The 23,196-nt window shown below is 35.8% G+C and overlaps 1 protein-coding gene across 3 annotated transcripts in view; it reads left to right on the top strand.

Annotated features, from left to right (window-relative positions):
- Nucleotides 1-23,196, top strand: part of SEPTIN7 (septin 7) — a 101,923-nt gene that overhangs the window by 23,907 nt on the left and 54,820 nt on the right. Inside the window, exons 1-2 of one of the 3 annotated variants that reach the window (XM_049715225.1) lie at nucleotides 12,352-12,372; nucleotides 13,923-14,025. In XM_049715225.1, coding sequence (XP_049571182.1) covers nucleotides 14,016-14,025 — 10 coding nt within the window. In that variant the 5' untranslated portion in view covers nucleotides 12,352-12,372; nucleotides 13,923-14,015. Of the gene's footprint in view, nucleotides 1-12,351; nucleotides 12,373-13,024; nucleotides 13,162-13,922; nucleotides 14,026-23,196 lie in introns of those variants that run through there. The other 2 variants (XM_033428291.2, XM_033428292.2) reach the window with 2 other exon arrangements.

Here is a 23,196-nt window from a genome sequence, read left to right as displayed (position 1 = left end):
TGATTCGTCTTTTATTTTTCTTCCTTAAGCCCTGGAATTGACCATTTTCCAAGGAGTTCAGGTTCCTTTTATTTCAGAATAGTATTTAGAAGCCAGGGTCTCTGCACTAAAAGTGCTCATTACTCCTGGGGTGTTTTTGCTTCTAGGTGTTTTGAACATAGATCTAGGAAGTTATATTTTTGTGTACATTCACACATCTGTATTTCTATACATATCTATGCATATGTATAGATAATATAGTATATATGTTAACATAAATATATATGTTTATGTATATTAAAAACCATGAGTTCATACTAATACACCAATTCTAATCTACTAACACAAGATTCAGTCTAGCCTTTCTCTTTTCTTATTTGTAACTCCTTTCTCCAACAGTGGAAAACCTGACTCTCATCTACAATTTATTTACTTATTTGTTCAGTTCTGGTATACACATAAGTGTAGTTTCAGAATTGCTGTTGTAAATATATTTACTTACTAGAGTGTAGTATTCCATACACTTCTTTTTGTCTTTAGTCTTATACTATTCAGTCAGCATACTGTTTTCCAGAGTTATGTTCTTTTCTTACCCACCTTGTTCATTGGTGTTATGTTACTCATTTGAAATACAGTTAGTTTTATTTGTTACTGTTTTTAGTCCATTTTGAGCTCTTGTCACATCCTGGCTGATTTTGGTTATTTTTTTCATTGGAATATGTGAAACATTATTGTGGTGTTAATAGGCAATTCTGTAAAACAGTATGTCAGGAAGTATCCCTTCCACCTCTCATCTCTTTTACCCTATTCTCATTTTCTTTTTCTGCCATTTAACCACCCATCCATATGGGTAACCAATCTTAATAATTTCTTGCTTAGTTTTTAGTTTATTCCTGTCTTTTTACACAAATGAGAAGATACATGTAGGAAAGGAGATATAAAAATTATATATGAAAGGTAGTGTATTATAGACACTACATACTTGATTCTATAACAGCTTTATTGAGATACAATTCACATGCCATAAAATTCAGTTCTGTCATTTTTAGTATATTCACAGAGTTGTGCAACCATCATCATCACTATCTAATTTGAGGCCATTTTCATCAGGCCAAAAAGAAACCCTGTACTTATTAACAATTACTCCAATTCTCTCCTATTCCCAGGTCTAGGCAGCCACTAATCTACTTTCCATCTCTATAGAGTTTCCTATTCTGGGCATTTCATATAAATGAAATCATTCAGTATTTTTTTGCAGCTAGCTTCTTTCACTTAGCATGATGTTTTCAAGGTTCATCTATGTTGTATTGATAGCATGCATCAGTACTTTGTACCTTTTTATTATTGAATGATATTCTGTTGCATAGAAAATACCACATAATTTTGTTTATCCATTCATCAGTTGATGGACATGTGGGTTATTTCTAGTTTTTGACTGTTGTGAGTAATGCTGCCAAGAACATTTAAGTACCAGTTTTTATGTGGACTTATGTTTTCAATTCTCTTGGATCTATACCTTGGGATGGAATTGCTGGATCATAGGGTAACTATGTTTAACTTTCTGAGGAGCTACCAAACTGTTTGCCAAAGCAGCTGTAGCATTTTACATTCCCACCAGCAATGTGTGAAGGTTTCAATTTCTCCACATCCATGTCCACATTTGTTATTGTCTGTCCCTTTAATCTATAGTAGTAGGAGTGAGGTGGTATCATTGTGGTTCTAATTTGCATTTCCCTAATGGCTAATGATGTTAAACATCTTTTCATGTGCCTATTGTCAATTTATATATCTTCTTTGAGGGAATGTCAGTTAAAGTGCTGTGCCCAATAGTTAATTAGGTTATTTATCTATTTATTGCCATGGTGATTACAATTAACAACTGATAACATTGTAATTTGGGTTATTACCAACTTAGTTTAATAGAATACAGTAATTTTGCTCCTGTGTACTTTCATTTTCTCTTCCCTTCTTTGTGCTCTTCTTTCTACTTTATAAACCCAAGAACACAATTTAATAATTATTGCTTCATGAAGTGTTCCTTTAAATCAGGTAGAAGAGAGTTGCAAATAAAAATTATGTTTGTACTGTCTTTTATAGTAGTGTTTCTTGTAGGACATATCTGATTGTGAGGAATTCTCTCAGTTTTTGCTTATCAGAGAATGTCTTAAGTTCACCTTCGTTTTTGAAAGATGCCTTTGGTAGATACTGAATTCTTGGTTGACAGTCTTTTTGTTTTAACATCTTGAATATGTCATCCATCTACTTTCTGGCCTCTGTGGTTTCTGATGACATGTTAGTCATTATTCATTTTAAGAGTCCCCTGTATATGGTCATTTAAAGTCTCTCTTGCTGCTTTCCTGATTTTTTGTCTCTGTTTTTTGGCAGTTTGATTTTGATGTGTCTAGGTGTGGATCTCTGCTTTTTTCCTGTTTGGAGTTGCTGAGCTTTTAATGTGTAAACATATTTTTCTTCAGATTTGGGATATTGTCTGCCGTTGTTTCTTCAAACATACTTTTTGCCTCTTACTCCCTTTCTCCCCCTGTCTCTTTCCCTCTCTCCCTCCCTCCTCCTTTCCACTACTTCAGGGACTCCCGTTATGTGTAGGTTGGTATGCTTGATTTTGTTCCACAGTCTCTGGCGCTGTTCAGGTTTTTTTCACTCTTTTTTTGTTTCTGTTCCTTAGACTGGTAAATGTTATTTGACCTATCTTCAAGTTTGCTAATTCTTCTGCTAGCTCACATCTGTTTTTGATCCTCTCTCTCTAGTGAAGTTTCATTTCAGTTATTCTACTTTTCAACTTGAGAATTTTTATTTGGTTCTTTTTAATAATTTCCATCTCTTTATTAATTTTCTCTATTTGGTGAATGTAGTTCTTATACTTTTAGTTTTTTAGACATGATTTCCTTTAGTTATTTGAACATATTTTAAATAGCAGATTTAAACTCTCTGTCTAATATCTGAGTTTTCTCAGGGTTAGTTTCTATTGATTGCTTCTTTCCCGCCTGAATATGGGTTATGCTTTCTTGGGGTTTTTTGCGTGTCTGATAATTTTTTGTTGAAAACTGGACATTTTAAATGATACAGCGTGACACCAGTGGTCAGATTCTCCCTCTCCCCTTTCTCCTCCACCCTTCAGGGTTTATTTATTATTGCTGTTTGTTGTTTGCTTGTTTAGTGACTTTTGGGGAACTAATTCTGTAAAGTCTATTTTCTTTGTCATGTGTTGTCACTGAAGTCTCTGGTTATCCTAGTGGTTATTTGTGGGGTCTTGCAAGGAATCATCAAACAGGTCACATAATGTTCTTTGGGAATGGGGCTCTGAAGGAGCCTGTTCTGCCTATTCCAGTTGCTGACAGGGTGCTAATTTTTGCCATGATTGCCTGCTGTGGGTTTTCAAGGCTACTGTAGAGCTGATGAGGGAAATAAGAATAGGCGAGTTAAAATGCAACAAATGCTGCAGTTTTTACTGAGATTCAGCCCTTTTTCTTGAATAAGCGCTCTTTGGATTGCTGCAAGCCTTTTGTTAATTTCCAGTTGGAAGAAATTTTCTCTTGATTTTAACAAAGGAGAGAATTTTCTGAAGTCTACTGCTAATTTCGTTAACGTCACTAGTCTATATCCTTTTGTTTTCCAGTGTATACATAAGAGAATGTTTAAAGGTAAATATTACTGTGCCAACTGTCTAATAATAGTTTTTCCATTCAGTATGTTGTTATCTGTCATTTCTGTTCTAAAACTTTAATTTTAATGGCTGCATGGTGTTTTAACACATGAGAGTACCATAATGTATTATTTGTTTCACTTGTTTTTGAAACTTTGGTTTTTATGATTTTTCATTATCGTTAATAGTGTTTTGTTGAATGTTCTTTTATCTAAATCTTATATATTTGTAAGATTATAAATTCATGAAAGTGGAATTTGTTGAGTGTGAGAGCATGAAAACTTAAGTTTTTGATGCACATGGCCAAATTGATCTTCAGCGAAGTGGTTTCAGTTTATATTCTACCAGTCATGTACGAAAGTGCCTATTTTCCCACATCCTCACTTACTACTGGGTACTACTATTCATTTAGTTTTGTGCTCTCTAGTAGATCTTTTGGTAATGTATTATGTCCTCTATCTATGAAATTTCTATTTCTATATCTAGTAGGGTAGCCGCTAACCACATGTGGCTGTTGAGCACTTGAAATGTGGCTAGTCCTAAATAAGTCATGCTATATTTCAAAGATTATTACAAAGGAAAAGAAAGTAGAGTAATGAATAATGTAAAATGAGTCATAATAACTTTTTATATTGATTGCATATTGAAATGATAATATTGTATATACATTGGGTGAAATAAAATGATATTAATTTCACCTTTTTACTCTTACTTCCATAATGTGTCTACTAGAATATTTATAATTACATATGTTATTCACCTTACATTTCTATCAGATAGTGCTTGTCTAGACTCTAGACCATTCTTCCTTTAAAAAAAGCCCTGCTGCTTTAAAGCTTATGCTATTTAACAACAGTATTTTCTCACCCTTCTTAAATTTGTTGGTTACCACATCCCTGTTTTCTCTTTATTTGTCAAAGATGTCACCAAACACTCAGTTTTTCTTTCTACCCCAAGCTATCTTACCATTCTGGGGCGTTTTTAGTGCCCATGTGTAAAACTTGTTCAATAATTTAGCTTCACAGTATCTGGATTATGGTTGAGCCATCATTTTAATGGCTCCATGTGGTCATCATCTGGAACTTCTGTTCCACCTCTGAAATCTTAATTGTATGGCTCATTCTATTCACAATTTCATATTCTTAGCTATCTCATTTCCTTACTTCATACCTTGGATCCTTGACTCTCTCCATTTTGTTCACTAAATCACTTCAACCATACTTGTCAGCTCCCTTGATCCCTTGTAGTTTTGTGTACCCTTTCTGCAAAATAACAGCTTCAAATAACAGCTTATTGGCTTACATTCAAGTTACAGATTGCTATTGGAGTAAAAGATCTCGTGGCTTTAGGGATACATTCACACAGATCTTCAGCCTAAACTAGTGGACAGAATTCCTTGGCTGCCTGTTGTGTATTCCTAGCCCTTCTTTTTGTTTTGGTGGTTGCTGATTCAAATCTTTCTCTCTTAAAATTCCCTGGTCCATCCCTCCTCTTTTAGGATTAGCAGGTGATTTTTTTTTTCTGGAGTTCACAGAAAATCCTGTCCATCATTCCAGAATGTTATCTGTATCCTGGTTTACCTTCCTTTCTTCAGCTGCTTGGGTAGGTAATCTTTTTTTTTTTTTTTTAAATTTAATTAATTAATTAATTAATTTGGCTGCATTGGGTCTTTGTTGCTGTGTGTGAGCTATCTATAGTTGCAGCGAGCGGGGGCTACTCTTCATTGAGGTGCACAGGCTTCTCATTGCAGTGGCTTCTCTTGTTGTGGAGCACAGGCTCTAGGTGCATGGGCTTCAGTAGTTGCATCACGCGGGCTCAGTAGTTGCAGTGTGCGGGCTTAGTTGCTCCGTGGCATGTGGGATCCTCTCGGACCAGAGATTGAACCCGTGTCCCCTGCATTGGCAGGCAGATTCTTAACCACTGTGCCACCAGGGAAGTCCCTGTCTAGGTAATCTTTTCTTTTTTTTTTTTAAACTTATTTTTTACTTTTTAAAGCATTTTTTAAAAACTTATTTATTGGAGTATAGTTGATTTACAGTGTTGTGTTAATTTCTGCTGTACAGCAGAGTGACTCAGTTATACACATATATATATTCTTTTTTATATTCTTTTCCATTGTGGTTTATCCCAGGATATTGAATATAGTTCCCTGTGCTATACAGTAGGACCTTGTTGTTTATCCATTCTATATGTAATAATTTGCACCTACTAACACCAAACTCGCAGCATTTATTAACATTTATACATGCAGCTATCATTTTTTTATTCCTAAAATTTGCATAACCCTTTATTGTCCTCTAGCTTCTACCTTATTGCCCTTCTCTTCACAGATAAGCTTTCAGAAAGAATTGTTTACCCTCACTGTCTGCAGTTAGTTATTCACTGCTTATTTAATTCCAGTCTGCCTTCATCTATCTTCCCCTATCTTTCCACTGCTCTGACAGTGGTCCCTGATAATGATATATAGATTCTTCTATGTCTCTGTATTGACCACTCCAGAGCATTTGGTACAGTTGACCACTTCTTGAAGGAGGCCACTACAGTTGACCTCCTTGAACTGCTTCTAAGAACTACTTTCCTCATTCTTCTCTCTCCCCTTTTCCTAGGTTTGTGTAGGTGATAGTGGTGGTGGTAGTGGGATGTTGCTGTTGGTTCTGACCTGCTTCCTGCTTTGTATACTGTAATTGGATCCATACCCATGGCCTTCATACCGTTTAAATGTTGTTGACTTAAAATGTTAATATCTGCCTAACCTAGACATTTCTAGAACTTCTAACTTTTATATATGTAGCTGCCTACTAGATATTTGTCTCCCTAAAGCCAATTTTGCACCTTAAACGCAAATGAATTTTGCTTTTAATGATTGGAACAACCATTAATCCAGTTGCTCAACCTAAATTCATAAATTTGAGTCTTACCACTCCCCCCCACAAGTTACAGAGGCTTGTCAGTTCATGTAATATCTTACCCAGCACTGTCCATTAGAAGTTAATGCAAGCCACATATGTAATTTAAACTTTTCTAGTAGCTACATTTAAAAAGTAAAAAGGAACACGTGAGTTTAACTTTAGTATCAGATTTTATGTAGCCCAGTATAGCTAAAATTTTATTTCAACCTGTAATCAGTATAAAAATTGACATGCTTTATTCTTTTTTTCATAATCGGTCTTCAAAACCTGGTTTCTATTTTATACTTAGAATATATATCAATTCAGACTAGCTAAATTTCAAGTGCTCGATAGCCACATGTAGCTAGTGGCTACTGTTACGGACAGTAGCATTCTAACTTAATTTCTCTTCATCCCCACTGCTTCTGTCTTCCCTGGGCTACTGCAACAGATCTTGGGATTGCTACCATTATCTCCTGCAGTTCATCCTCAATATTATTGTTAGTGGTAATTTTCTAAAATATGAATGTGACTCGGCATGTGAATTAATGTGATTGTGCAATTTTCTGCTTCAAATCCTTTAATGCTGTTCATAAGTTTTCAAGATGAAGCCTATTCTAAGTTCTTTAGTGTGGCCAACAAAGTCCTTTATAATCTGGCTTTTGCTTAACTTTCCTACCCTGTATCTTCTGGACCCTGATAATGAGTTGTATTGAGCTATTTGTAGTTACCATAAAGGACTGTGCTCTCTCCTCTTGCTTTTGTACCTTTACAGTTACCAGTTAGCCTGCTCATATTCTCTAGTACCTACCTACATCTCTTATCAGACTAAGGCCTACTAGTCCTTCAGGATCTGAAGGATTTGGCCCCAGGATAGGAGAAAACACCCTTTTTTTCGTTCTCATAGCCATCTTTCTGTGCTTGCCTCCATTATAGTATTTATCACTGTGTTAATATAATTGTCTTCTAACTTACCTGACCTCAGATTCTTAGTTTTATAAGCAGGGACCTTGTTCTTATTAGCTTTTACATCCCTAATTACTAATACACACATTGTAAGGGTCCAGTAACTGTGTTGATTGAATGAGTGTGGCCAGTAATTCTGTGAGTAGAGATTTAAATTCCAAGTTCAGAGCAAAGAAAAAAATGTATTTAAACTTTTAAGTTATCTCATTCTTACATGTGTTCATACAATTAAATATTAAAATCTTTTAAGTAGATTAACCAAGAATCCAGAATAAGATTAAGAAAATAAAAGTTGGTTTCATTTGTACACAATTGTTCATCTCAGTAAAAAGGGTGGAGCTGGGGGCATGCAAACTAAGATATGATCTTTAGAGAAAATTGGGGAGGGAACATCAAAGTTAACATTTAGGACAAGCTTATGTTATCTTGTAACATCTTAGTGTTCTTGTTATATTAAATCTAGAATCGAGGTATTTTTACACCAGTTATATTTAAAATACTTAAGGCATTTAAATAGTGAAGTTCTTTAATTTTCCCCTTGAATTATGTAAGAAATGGGAGGAATTTGACTTAGTGCTAGACAGTTTCATCTATGTGTATGATGTAAGGCTTTTGTTAGTAATAATGAGTAGACAAGTAAATTTATGTATCTTTTTTCTTTTGTAGTGAGTAGTTTTTTGTATTTAGAATTACGTAAACTTTAGGAGAAAAAAATTTAATTGTATTTGTCAGTATGTGAAACAGCATACAGTTTGTTTGTGTTTTAAAATCCAAAGTGGTACAGCTTGAACTTGAAATTATTTAGGAAAGATCAAATGTTACCTTTGAAATTTTAAGTTACTGATGTAACCCTTCCTTGGATCTTTGCAGTCTGTTTTTTTGTTTGTTTGTTTGTTTGAATTGTAGTTACTAAGGGGAGAAATAGAATCCTGGTCATATTTATGTAATTTGGGGCTGAATATCTCTTTTTGTAAAGATGGGGAGAGCTGAAGGTTTATAGTAGATCCTACCAAAAATATGTTTTAATTTCCTCAAATTCCGACTTTTGTCACTTCCAACCTGTCACAACTCAATTTCGTTATTGTTACTGAAAAGCATATTTAGCAGTTTTCAAAACAAGTGGCTACTTTTCTCATTTGGAAAATATATATTAATTTATAAATATTAATATTTATAGATACTAATATTCAGACCTTTAAAATGACAATGGATTTTCACATGCCAAGATTTTGATAACTTTATTCTTTGGAATAAGAACAAATGGCAAGAGAATATAAACAAATCTCAAGGGTTCCAATAATCTGTCAATTGAAACCTTTTTGAGGCATCTTGTTCTTTGAATATAATTGATTTCTAGAAGAAAGTTTAAATAAGTTAAACACTGAAATTACTGGATATTGTATTTAAGTTGATGTTTCCACAGGTAGTGAAATAGCAAGCAGTGGAATTGTAGCTTGATTTTCTTTTTTTTTTTTTTTGCGGTACACGGGCCTCTCACTGTTGTGGCCTCTCCCGTTGCGGAGCACAGGCTCCGGACGCGCAGGCTCAGCGGCTGTGGCTCACAGGCCCAGCCGCTCCGCGGCATGTGGGATCCTCCCGGACCGGGGCATGCACCCGGATCCCCTGCACCGGCAGGCAGACTCTCAACCACTGCGCCACCAGGGAAGACCCTGTAGCTTGATTTTCTTAAATGTGAATTTTGTCATAGAGATTTGGCATATCTTTTAGATAGTAACCAAAAGATTTTGTAAGCATATGCTTTTAGAAAAGATGATTTGATAACTGTTTCTTCTTATGTAACTGATGTTTGAAATCAAGTAATACTCTTAAGACCTCAAGATATTTTGGGTGAATATACTTTTATCTACATTCACATGCTTATAAATGTCACAGTTATATCACTCAGGTCTATAAGTAATATTTCTTTATCCAGAGGTTGTATTTCACACTGGCACTGTGAACATTATATTTGTGCAGAAAAAGAATCAGTTTAGGTCTTCTGAATTATAGACTGTGGTTGATTTTAGAATTTGGGGTAAGGAAAGATTTTTATGATATGTGAAAAGTCTGTGTGTTTTAGTCAACCAGTGTTATATTATTGGTGTATTTCCTAAGTCTGTCTTTTGTGTTGAGACACAGTTTCTTCCTCAGAAGAAACTTTCCTGAAAGTATATTTTTGTCCTTTATCTTTTTTAATAACTCCTGTGTATCAGCACTCTGTTAGGAATGTAGAGATGAATATGACATGATTCTCTCCTGGAAATAAGTTGTGTTGGGAAACTGGCAAGTAACATGTTTAATTTTAAAATAATTTAATTTAAAACATGAAATTATTTAAAATGTTATAGTAGTTATGTACAGAGAATTGTCTACTCTCAACCTAGTCACTCTTCTTCCTCACTGTTACTGAGACTGCTTTGGTGCAAAACTACCAGTAATCTTCTTATTTCCAAATTTTATGTTCACATCTCTGGTATTTCATTTGACTGTTCAGTAGCATTTAACACAAGTGAGTGACCTTGAGCCAGTCCTAGTTTTCCTTTCTCCTCACTGACTGATCAATCTTTCTCATTCTTTCTCTGCCTAACATCTCAATGTTGGAGTGCTCCAGGACACTGTCTAGACCCCCTTTTATCTATAATCTCTCCTTGGGAATCTGATCCTCTCCCCATACTATCTATATGCTTATGTTTCCTAAATCTATATTTTCAGCACCAACCAACCCTGGAATTTCTGAATTCATATGTTTAACTGCCTACTGGCCATCTCTTCTTGAATATGTAACAGACACCTCCACTTAACATGTTAAAAGCTATTTTTGATTTTGGTGATTTTGGCCCTCACAGCCCACTCTTTTCCTCCCCTTTGTATCCTGTTTCCCTGGAGATATCACTAGCCATTGAGTTGTTCAAGCCAAGTACTTAGGAGTTATCTTTTGTCTCTTCATCTTTTGTCTGTTTTTCTTTTGCCAGTCACATCTAACCCACCAGCAATGTCCTGACAATTCTTCTTTCAAAACATATTCTGAATCTTCATCTCTCTTTGCATGCATACCATCTAAATTCAGTATACCCTTTCTTTCTTGGACTATTGCAGTAGGCTCCTTACTAGTTTTCTTATTTCCATTTCTTCTCTTAGCAGTAAGAGCTATCTTTAAAACACAAATCAGGTCAGGTCACTTGCCTGTGTAAAACCCTCCAGTGGCTTCCCATCATGCCTAAAATAACATCCAGATTTCTTACTTTGGCTGGGTACAACATGATCTGGCCCCTGCCTGCCTCCCTGACCTCATTTTTTATCACTTATCCCCTGGTCCACTACTTCACCTCATTGTAGTTCATGTACCTTCTTTTTGTTCCTGAAAGTACCAAGTTCATCCCCACTTTAGGGCCCATTCCTTAGCCCTAGAATGCTTTTCTCCCTTTTCTTAATTCAGTCTCCTAGTTGTGCCTAAGACTATTCTAGGAGTTGAGGATAAAGCAATAAATAAGACACACAGGTAGATGGAGATGTTTTTCTTACACCTTTTTGTATGGTGGGTTCCTTGAATATGTAACCTAAAATATTTTCTGTGAAACTTCTTCAGCTCTCCCAGATGGCTTCCTCTTTTTGATGCCACAACTTATGTAGTTCATTTAATCTGTACCTTGATGGAGTTTACATTTTAGTTGGAGGTAGGGTGGGTGGAGATCACAATAAACAAGATTTGTAAAATGTATGTTAAATGGTGGTAAGTGCTAAAGAGAAAAACATAAAGCAGCAAAGTGCTGAGATGAGTTGTAATTTTAGATAAGGGTGATCAGGGCAGTCCTCTCTTTGAAGGTGACATTTGAATCATCATCTGTTCTAGGTTGTGATATAACTCATAGATTTCTTCAATATAGAATAAAGACATACCCTTTTTAAAGACATTTTGTCCAAGGATAGTCTGTTTTCTTCTCTTTGATATATTATTTGCCTTTAAGTTATTACAGGTCACATTTACTTCGTCTTTCCATTTGTTACTGCTTGCCATCTTTAGCTTCCTTCCCTTTCCTGTATCTACAAGTTTGCATTTCTTCCAGTTCTTAACTTTAATTACTTGAAATATAGCACTGTATAAAGATTTTAACTAAAACATTGGCATTTATCTGAAGTGGGCTGTCTTAATCCAGTGACTGACAGAGCAAAACTGTATGAAATTTACATTTTTTTCTTCTTGGGATTTAAATTTGGTCCCTGTATATCTTCTTGAAACATCATACTTTACACTTCCTTTTTTTTTTTTTTGCGATACGCGGGCCTCTCACCGTTGTGGCCCCTCCCGCCGCGGAGCACGGGCTCCGGACGCGCAGGCCCAGGGGCCATGGCCTACGGGCCCAGCCGCTCCGCGGCACATGGGACCCTCCCGGACCGGGGCACGAACCCGCGCCCCCTGCATCGGCAGGCGGACTCCCAACCACTGCGCCACCAGGGAAGCCCCATACTTTACACTTTTTTCACCATTTCTTGTAAGACTTCAGGTACAGGGCATAGTAATTGTTCTTTATAAAAAGATAGATAGGAGGCCTCTGATTCTGTGTTTGATCAGGAGAGCTGCTGAAATGGATTAAAATTCATTGGGCCTTATATCCGACAAAAAATATTACCTTGACGTGAGTAGAAAAAAGTCTGCCTTCAATTTATTTGTAATTTACCTCTAATTTGTTGAGTTACATGTAAGTAACTTTCATTTTTTTCCCTCTATCTTTTACTATGTTCCAATGGATTTCTCTCTCCTGTTCGACTGAATGTGCCGTGTATGATTCTTGGAATTCCTCGTTTACTGTTCCTCTGTGGATCTGTCTGTTGGAATCTGGAACACTGGAATGATGGAAATGTGTTCTTTACAAAGTAGCTGTGAGTATGCTACATAATTTATAGAGAGGCTTTTTTCTCGTCTAAGTTAAATTTCAGTTATAGTTGGATGAAATATGAACCAAGGAAGCCTTAAATTTAATGCATATTCTTAGCTCTGCATGTAGTAGGCTTTCAAATATTTGACTTTAAAATATTCTGATCAGTATCCTAACTAGTATATTTAAAATTAGTCTTTCAGTTTAATTGGCTTACTTATCTTCTCAATATTTGTCTTAAAAATCAGTTTATATGAATTTTAAAAAAGATAAAAATATTATGGATGGAATATTTAGTTACATATGTGATGCTAGTAAGAAATGCAGATTGCTGTTCTTTGTTAAATCCAAATGTATTGAATTAGTACTTTGATCCCATATGAGTTTTTTCGGATGAGAATTTAAATGTGGCAAAAATCTTTAAGAAAAATGTGTACCTCTTAGGAATATTTTGCCATTTTATATATATGTACATATATATATATTTTTTTGCCGTACGCGGGCCTCTCACTGTTGTGGCCTCTCCTGTTGCGGAGCACAGGCTCCGGACGCGCAGGCTTAGCGGCCGTGGCTCATGGGCCCAGCCGCTCTGCGGCATGTGGGATCTTCCCAGACCAGGGCACGAATCCGTGTCCCCTGCATCGGCAGGTGGACTCTCAACCACTGCGCCACCAGGGAAGCCCCTTGCCGTTATATTTTAATGAATGAATAAGACCTACCCCTAAGTAAATTAATCAGTAAGACTCTACTCACTCAGATGGTCTGAACTGTGGACAGTGTTTCTCACCAATGGGTAAGTTGAAAATCAGACTGATTTACTATGACAATTTAGAAGTAGATTTCTTTGAATTACTCATGAAACTTACTGAGATCATCAAAGAATCAAAAACCACACAGAAAACTGAATTGAAATTTACTTTAAAACCTGGATAAATCTGATGTCCCTGATGATAGAGGCAGCAGACTCATGTAAAAATCTTGAAGTGACATAATTGGACCTAGTATAACAGCTTGAAAGATAATGTTACTGACTGACATTGATCATGAGACCTTTTAAGAGTTCATGAAAAATTTTAAACTCCACGTTTTGATTTTATTTCATGAATAAGAAGATAAATTTCAAGAAACTCCTGCCTCTGGTAATTAGTATGAGCAAAGGGAATGATTAAAAGAGTCCTTAATATAATTTTAAGGGGATTTGAATTTTTTGTGAAAAATCCTTCCGTTTTTTTTAGTTGATTGGTCAGAATCTTATTATTAGTAAGTTACTATAAATTGAAATCTTTGCTCTGAGGCAGGTTTCTTTAATTTTTATTTTATTCCTTTGGGTTTTTGTAATTGTCTATTGTCAGTCAACTTGTGCTCAATTCATTTTGTCCATTTCTGCAATTAACTAATACTTTTATTGGTAACACTGTAAAATCAGTTTGATTCACCATGAATAATATTAGTTTATATAGTTTTCTAAAAATAGGTTAATGAAGGGAATTTGAAATGTGTGACAGAAGTGATTTATTGATATATGAATAACCGGACTGCTTTTGCTTTTCTCAGCAACAGAAGAACCTTGAAGGCTATGTGGGATTTGCAAATCTCCCAAATCAAGTATACAGAAAATCAGTGAAGAGAGGGTTTGAATTCACACTTATGGTTGTGGGTAAGATATGATTTCTCACTAAAATTGAGTTTTGATATGTTTCCAACTATTAATGAACTCTGAATGATTTGAGAAAACAATAGCCCAAATAACTGCAGGGATCATGTGTTATATTTTCTTTTGTTATGCAAATACATTTAAAAATTTAACTTGATGGCGTAATGGGATTTCAGTATTTTCTTGCCTCTTTCTTGTAGATGGCACAGTTTTGGAAACTCAGTAAAAGTTGAGAAGAGGGGTGGGGGGTGTAGTGGTTGAATAGAACGCTGGAGAAGTTCTCTTCAATCGATGATGCTACAAAAGGAAATAGCATCTGGTGGTTACTTATTACTCCAGGATTTTTTTTTTTTTTTTTTGACAGTACGCGGGCCTCTCACTGTTGTGGCCTCTCCCGTTGCGGAGCACAGGCTCCGGATGCGCAGGCTCAGCGGCCGTGGCTCATGGGCCTAGCCGCTCCGTGGCATGTGGGATCTTCCCGGACTGGGGCAAGAACCCGTGTCCCCTGCATCGGCAGGCGGACTCCCAACCACTGCGCCACCAGGGAAGCCCCAGGATAATTTTATTCTCTGGCTCATATAGTGTAGTGAAGCCATATCACATGAGTGTTTAACTTAAACATATGTTCTCTGAATTTGAAAAAGAAGGATGGGGTAGAGGATCATAATCATGCAAATGATTACCCTGGGAATTCATTCATTAAGTGTAAGCCCTGGAATTAGTGAAATATGATGACTCTCCTTGTTCTTTAGTTCACTCTCATTTTTCTTATGAGTGTGTTTTGTCCTGTGAGCACCTTTCCCTGCCTGTAGTCTATTTTAAGAGATTGTCAAGGGTTATTTTGACTGTAGGTTGGTAACATAATCATTATATATATAAAAACACTTTACCATGTATAAGATTAGTTATCTTAAATGACAGTCTTAAATGACTATAATATTTTCACCTCATATAGGCTGACTTTATAACCTAGCTCCTCAGTTTGATGCAATTTTGTTGTATTTCTCTATTTGTTTTATGAAAGTAAAAGGCAGAATAGTGGATTGACTATATCCATGACAGAGAAAATTGAGTTGATGCTGGACCTTTATGTACTGTGCATTAAATTTGCTAATTACATTCAACTCCTGGTATTTTTATTTTGGTGTTGAATTAGATTAATTGAATTAGGTATGAAATACCCCTTCATTGAAGGGAAGAATATTTTATCAACTGACCAGAGTATTTTACTTGAGGGTAGGTTTGTGACTGTTTGGAAATATCTGCATTGTAATAGTTCATAGTTAAAACATGGTGGTACAAAGTCTGCAAACTTGATACTTGGTAGAGTTGGTTAACTTGTCTGTCTCTGGTTGAGTAAGAAGCGTAGTATACCTAGCTTGCAAACTGCTGGTGTAGACCAGAGGTGTGGGTCTAAATAGGTGGATAAAATATGCAGGACATACCTTTTCTTCCATAGATTGGTAACATAATCATTGTATGTGAAGAAATACTACATCTTACCTTTACTATGTAATGTTAGTGATCTTAAATGACACACCGTAGACAAATATAAGATCATTTTTTTAATTTGTAGAAAACTTCCTAGGTGCATTAGGAGAACCATAGCAATTTCCAAAAAAATTTTAATATTAAAATTTAAAGAATAACTTCTTGGGGCTTCCCTGGTGGCGCAGTGGTTGAGAGTCCGCCTGCCGATGCAGGGGACACAGGTTCGTGCCCCGGTCCGGGAAGATCCCACATGCCGCGGAGCGGCTGTGCCCGTGAGCCATGGCCGCTGAGCCTGCGCGTCCGGAGCCTGTTGCTCTACAACGGGAGAGGCCACAACAGTGAGAGGCCCGCGTACCGGAAAAAAAAAAAAAGAAAAAGAAAACAACAACAAAAGAATAACTTCTTGAATATATACTTAGTAGAGTAATATCTGGCGGTCCAGGCCAGATATTTGGTTTGAAATTTCTGTGACATTTGTCCAGATGAAATAGTTAATAACCAGCTGATCTTGATTTTTAGAGTAAATACACAATCTCTGAATATAACTTGTTTTTCCGGTCAGTCCTTTTGTCAACTACAGCTTTTGTTTTTCTCTTCTTTGATAAGACTTCAACTGTGGATAAAGGAGAATGGATGTTAATATTGTTATTGTTATCCCCAGTATACCTTGAACATTACTGTTTAATTAGCTATCTTTGTATAGACTTGTTGAGTGCAGGGTCTAAATCTTTTCATCTACATAGTTGCAGTGTATAACACATAAAAGTCACCTTTTGGAACTTCCCTGGTGGTCCAGTGGGTAAGACTCCACGCTCCCAATGCAGGGGGTCCAGGTTCAATCCCTCGTCGGGGAACTAGATCCCCCATGCATGTCGCAACTAAGACTTCGCATGCCGCAACTAAGAAGTCCGCATGCTGCAACTAAAAAGATCCTGCATGCCGCAACTAGGACCCGGCGCAGCCAAAATAAATATAAGTAAATAGATAAATATTCTTTAAAAAGTCATCTTTTAAGTAAATATTTTTAATACATTGTTTTTCAGACTTTAGGCCAAATCTAACAATGTTGTTTGTAAATCACAGAAAGCTAAGACTTTCCATACTTTAATATTCTTGACTTAGAGACTGCAAGCTATTCCTTATGAGCTAAGTCCTCATTTTTGAGATTTATGCTCAGAGCAGCTTTGGTTCTTATAACAATTCTTGGTTTGAGACTTATACATTGATACAAACTGAGAATCTGTATTTAACAGTTGATTTTATCTCTTTGTCCTTTGTTGGGAAACCTTTATCCAGTAACCTTGCTCCATAAGCAATATTTACTTGAGTGACTTTTTTGTATAAAAGAGGCATAATTTGTTTCCCCATATTTTCTTCCCTAAAGGAGCTAATAATTTTTATGACAATGTAAAGTATACATAAAAAGATAAGTAACATTTTTAGTAAGTAAATATAAGTTAGTAGAGTCATACAAAAATTAAGAGCCATAGATGTGTAAAGGTATAGGAGAGCTTTTCCCTGGTTCCCTGGTTGGAATTATTATTGCCTTACTTGAGAAGGAGGTATTAGGGCAGATTTTTGAAGAATAGAATTGGGATAGACATTGAACGGGCAGTCCAGTTGGGAAAACAATAACCAAACCCTGCATAACTTATTATGTGCCAGGGAATATTTCAAGTACATAAAATACTGATAATTTATTATGTAACTCATACAGTCCTTAACAATAACCCTATGATGTAAGTATTATATTATTGTTATCTCCTTTTTAGAGATGAAGAAACTGAAGCATGGAGATGTTAGGTTACTTGCCCATGGTCACACTGCTAGCAGATGCCAGAACCAAACCCGGTCTGTTTCTCAGTCTGGTGTGTTCTTAGGCACTATGCAGAGGCTCATTTGGGAATACTGGATATAGTGCAGAGTTCAGTTGAGTGCGTCCAGTATGCCTTGAACTTGTATGATTCCAACTAGATATTGTTTTCCCTAAAAAAATTAAAAGAGACAGAGAGACAGACAGAGAGAAAGAGGAAATGAATGAGAATTTTAGAGTAAAATAGTGCAAGCAATTTTTTCTGCCATTCTACCGGAATGAGTGCCTGTGCTAGGGTAGGCATGGTGGAAGAGGTGAATTCACTGTTCCCCCAGTCATTTTCAGCTTCCACATACTTTTACAGCATGAGCATCTCACCTTGCTGAGTTAGTCTAGGTGCCTTAATATAAACTAGTTACTTCTTATGTGCTCAAAGAAACAGGTATCTGCTTTAGTGCAGGAAGAAAAACAAGTTGTCAGTTTATATGTAATTGTGCATTATGGATGATATATTTGGGGGCAGTTCAATGTTAATTTGCACTGCATGTTGATTTTAGGATCTGACCCCGAAATGGTAACTTTATAATAGTTGGAAATAAGGCTGGAAGGGTAGGCTAGCCTAAATTTTGAAGACCTTCATTGCCTCCAGGATAAAAAGATTGGAATTCTTGATTTTGACTCTTTATTTGAAAATTTACTTTAAAACCCAGTGTCAGACATATCAAATAATGATGACAGTTAGGTCTCTAATTCAGCAAGTGTCAAACCTATTTGGGCTTGGAATTTGAAAATCGTTTGTGTGCTTCTTAATTTTTGCTCTGAGAATAAAATGTTAATTCTAAAATCTTGATTTTACTAGAATCTTTCAAAGAGGTAGAACTCAGAAAGATTGTAGATTGCTTTATCTGACCAGAAAATATTTTGAAAATCAAGTGGCATTAAGTCTATTATTTTGGGTTCTTTGAAGATAAAATTCACAGTTCAGTCATTTTTATAATATTAAACTTTGCTAAATTTTTGTAGCAGAGGTTTTCTTTTTTGTCATAATGTATTCGACATATATCAAATGTTTTTAGTGGCACTGGCATTTCTGTTTTTTTTAGGTGGAAGGGAGCTTAGAATATGGTGGTTTAGCCATTTTTGGGATTCAAAGTTTATCATAATGTGTTTTTTTTTTTTTTTTTTTTACGGTACGCTGGCCTCTCACTCTTGTGGCCTCTCCCATTGCGGAGCACAGGCTCCGGACACGCAGGCTCAGTGGCCATGGCTCATGGGCCCAGCCGCTACGCGGCATGTGGGATCTTCCCAGACCGGGACACGAACCCGTGTCCCCTGCATCGGCAGGCGGACTCTCAACCACTGCGCCACCAGGGAAGCCCTATCATAATGTGTTTTTGTGTATGACTTATTAGTAAAAGTTTAGGAGGTATTTAGTCAGTGATAGGATATACAATGACAGTCATAGATAATTTTCTCCCACCTTTTTGTTGGTGTTTGAAGTGATGTATTGATAATAACATCCAGACTTAGTTGAAGAAATTGAAAGTAATATTGGCCATTTTGTATCTAAGCTGTTGGGCATTTAATGGAATTATGTTTAAGCCTGCAGTTAAGATATGTTGGATACTTGAAATACTTTGAGTAATATTTTAAAATTTTCTTCCCTGAGCTCTGTATTTTTATTTTACTTTTAGTAATAAAAGTAATTTAACCAGTGATGATTGCACAACATTGTAAATATAGAAAAACCACTGAATTGTACAATTTAAAATGGTGAAATTTATGTTATATGAATTTTATTTCAAAGAAGTAATTTAGCCAAAGCAGAGAGAATTTGGGGGAAAAAACTTGTTCTTTTCTCATTATAAATAAGGTTTAGCTGGGTAGCTTGCATTCTTGTTAACAAAATTGATTTTTGTACTTGCTATTATGTACATTTCAATAAAGACGTGATGTTTAAGTATTTTGCTGAAGTTATTTATGTGACATCTCTGATTACTATTTTTTTAATTTTTAATTAAAAATTTTTTTTTAATTATTTATTTATTTTTGGCTGTGTTGGTTCTTTCTTGCTGCGCGTGGGCTTTCTCTAGTTGTGGCGAGCAGGGGCTACTCTTCGTTGCAGTGTGTGGGCTTCTCATTGCGGGGGCTTCTCTTGTTGTGGAGCACGGGCTCTAGGTGCCCGGGCTTCAGTAGTTGCAGCACGCGGGCTCAGTAGTTGTGGCTTGCAGGCTATAGAGCGCAGGCTCAGTAGTTGTGGCGCCCAGGCTCAGTTGCTCGGCGGCATGTGGGATCTTCCCGGACCAGGGCTCGAACCCATGTCCCCTGCATTGGCAGGCGGATTCCTAACCACTGAGCCACCAGGGAGGCCCTAGTTTCATTTTTCTAAGAGAAGTGAAAAACCTTGATTCCTGTGAAACAGTCTGTGTAGACGCCTTTATTTATTTTAATAGTTTTTTATCCAGTTAAATCTATATTCAGTTACCTATTAGCTCTTACTAGATGCCTTTTACTTCTCTAATACTAATTATTTTATTTCTTCTAAGCTTATTTATCCTTCTGTATTTTCTTTCCTCTTCATTCAAATTCTAAACGAGAGGTTGAAGATTTTATCTTTTTAAAAGAACTGTTCCACATTTTAGCATTACTTAAGTGCTCATTGGTTTGCTTGATTAGTTTCTACGGATGTCTCAGTAAAATGCTGCTTGCTTGCTTGCTCTGTGAAGCCATCCTTGATTTCCTTCAAACTGTACTTAGGTGTTCTTTATGTATTCCTACTGTATTTTTTGTTTAATTGTAACTATAGCTTGTTTCTCAACAAAATTATACCTTTTGATGGCAAAATGTCCCCAGTTCTAGCATTTAGCAGCTGTTCAATAAATAATAAAATGAATTTATGTCTTTGCTTTTTATCAATTGTAATAGTCCATCAGAGGATAGCTGTTGGAATGGAAAAGCTATAGGATGTTGGGATGAGATTATTCATCTGAATTAAACCTTTTTGCTCCTTGGCAGGTTTTTTTTTTCCAAGCTGGATCATTAAATCAATTTGGTGAATCATTTAAAAGAATGAAAAATAGAAATGATTAGAAAATAGACTGCATTTTGCTTAGCAAGACTGTTGTTTCATGAAAGTTGTAAATTTGTACACATACATTTATACAGTACAGATAAGTATACCTATATATTTGTGTATACTGAGTTTTGATGAAAAATGTGTGTTTGGGGTTTTTTTGTTTGTTTGCTTTTAACTGTAAACTGTGGTAAAGTAAGTTGGAAAGCCACTACCCAGTGGGAGAGTCCAGTAGAGAATATCAAGAGAATTCGTTTAGAAGCAGATTTACATGAAGAGCAGAATTGAGGACTAGGAGTTAGAACACTGCTGTTCTGGTATCTCTAAGGACTATTCCAGTTCTAATGTTCTGAAACTCTACATAATTTAGCAGGATGATGTAGAACACATTGTATGTGTTCATTACACAGTTTGTGTAATGAAATGGGTTTTCCCAAGCTGCTAATGATAGAACTGCAGAGGAGCGTCTGTGGTTAAGTGTTTATGTGCAATATACAAAGGAAAAATCCTCAAGATTTAAGCTGCCTATGAATTTTCTACTTAACTAATACAGTAATACAGTATTATTTATATCAGTTGCTATAACTATATATGGTCAAGGAAAAATAATTTACCAAAGAATTATATGGTATAATGTCTCAGTGTGTTTCATGTGTCAGATATTAATAAATATTTCAAGGGGTTGGTGGAAATGATCGACGGCTGTAGAATTGAGGAGGTGCTGGGTAAAACAAAGATAAGCAAAAAAAAAAAAAAAGATAAGCAGTTTCTTTAATTGTAGGACTTCTCAGAGCCCTTATAATCCCAAAGACCTAAAGGAACGTGACTTTATTATAAATAGTGATCTAACTTTTTTCAAAACCTTATGAACAAACATTTCATGACTGTTTCATTCTTAGGCTTGAAGTGTAATACTCTTGAAGGATGATGGCATGGGTTTCATGGGCTAGACTTCAAAGATAAAGAGGAAATGGGTTATTTTAACCTGCTGATAATGTTAAACTACAGGTATAATATTAGACTCTAGTTAATTACTCTTATTTTATAATTTTCATAAAGTATTTAACATCTTAAATTGTGTTAACAATATTTTGTTTTAATGAGGACAGAAAAAAATTTAATTCCAGTTATTTCCTTTTTAAAGTCTGTAAAATAAGGGAATGATAATGACTTTGTTGCAGAACGTTTATAGTGCATTTCAAAGTAAAATAAATGTGTCATTAATTTGGATCATTTAACAGATCTTAAAATATTATGTTAATTATAAAGAAATAGAAAATGTTACAGATAGGTATTCTGTTTATATTTATTGAATAATTTTGTTTTCTTAAGCTAGGATGTGTGATTCTGAATTTTGTTATTCTTAAATAATAATGATAAATAACTTGATTGAGGTTGTTTCCACAGATTCTTTAAGTAGAGTTGGAGTTGATGGGATTAATTTAACTCTCAGTTATTTTGCATTAGCAACGCTATTGCTTTCCCTTTACTAAAGCCAATGAGCAAGAATCTATTGTAGTTATGTCACCTTGAGAGTATTAGGACAAAGCTACTATATTTTGTATTATGATTATAGGGTATCTGACATTTTGGTTTGGAAGTAAATATCACTCTACTAAAGATAGGTAGGAATTAATAATTTAATGTCCAAACTCAGGCATAACTTCCCTGCAGTCAACATTTCTTTTTTTTTTTTAATTAATTAATTTATTCATTTATTTTTGGCTGTGCTGGGTCTTCATTTCTGTGTGAGGGCTTTCTCTAGTTGCGGCAAGCGGGGGCCACTCTTCATCGCGGTGCACGGGCCTCTCACTATCACGGCCTCTCTTGTTGTGAAGCAATGTAAGACTGGGCACTATAAAACTCTTACAGGAAAATATAGGAAGAACACTCTTTGACATAAATCACAGCAAGACCTTTTTTGATCCACCTCCTAGAGTAATGGAAATAAAAACAAAAATAAATAAATGGGACCTAATGAAACTTCAAAGCTTTTGCACAGCAAAGGAAACCATAAACAAGATGAAAAGACAACCCTCAGAATGGGAGAAAATATTTGCAAACAAATCAACGGACAAAGGATTAATCTCCAAAATATATAAACAATTCATGCAGCTCAATATTAAAGAAACAACCCAATCCAAAAATGGGCAGAAGACCTAAATAGACATTTCTCCAAAGAAGACATACAGATGGCCAAGAAGCACATGAAAAGCTGCTCAACATCACTAATTATCAGAGAAATGCAAATCAAAACTACAATGAGGTATTACCTCACACCAGTTAGAATGGACATCATCAGAAAATCTACAAACAACAAATGCTGGAGAGGGTGTGGAGAAAAGGGAACCCTCTTGCACTGTTGGTGGGAATGTAAATTGATATAGCCACTATGGACAACAGTATGGAGGTTCCTTAAAAAACTAAAAATAGAATTACTATATGATCCAGCAATCCCACTATTGGGCATATACCCAGAGAAAACCATAATTCAAAAAGACACATGCACCCCAATGTTCATTGCAGCACTGTTTACAATAGCCAGGTCATGGAAGCAACCTAAATGCCCATCGACAAATGAATGGATAAAGAAGTTGTGGTACATATATACAATGGAATATTACTCAGCCATAAAAAGCCATAAAAATTGAGTCATTTGTTGAGACGTGGATGGATCTAGAGACTGTCATACAGAGTGAAGTAAGTCAGAAAGAGAAAAACAAATATTGTATATTAACGCATATATGTGGAACCTAGAAAAATGGTACAGATGAATCGGTTTGCAGGGCAGAAACAG

The sequence above is a fragment of the Orcinus orca genome, chromosome 9, assembly GCF_937001465.1.
Source record: "Orcinus orca chromosome 9, mOrcOrc1.1, whole genome shotgun sequence".
Taxonomy (NCBI): Eukaryota; Metazoa; Chordata; class Mammalia; order Artiodactyla; family Delphinidae; genus Orcinus; species Orcinus orca.
Note: the sequence above shows the minus strand (reverse complement) of the source record. Positions and strands in the feature narration are given on the sequence as shown.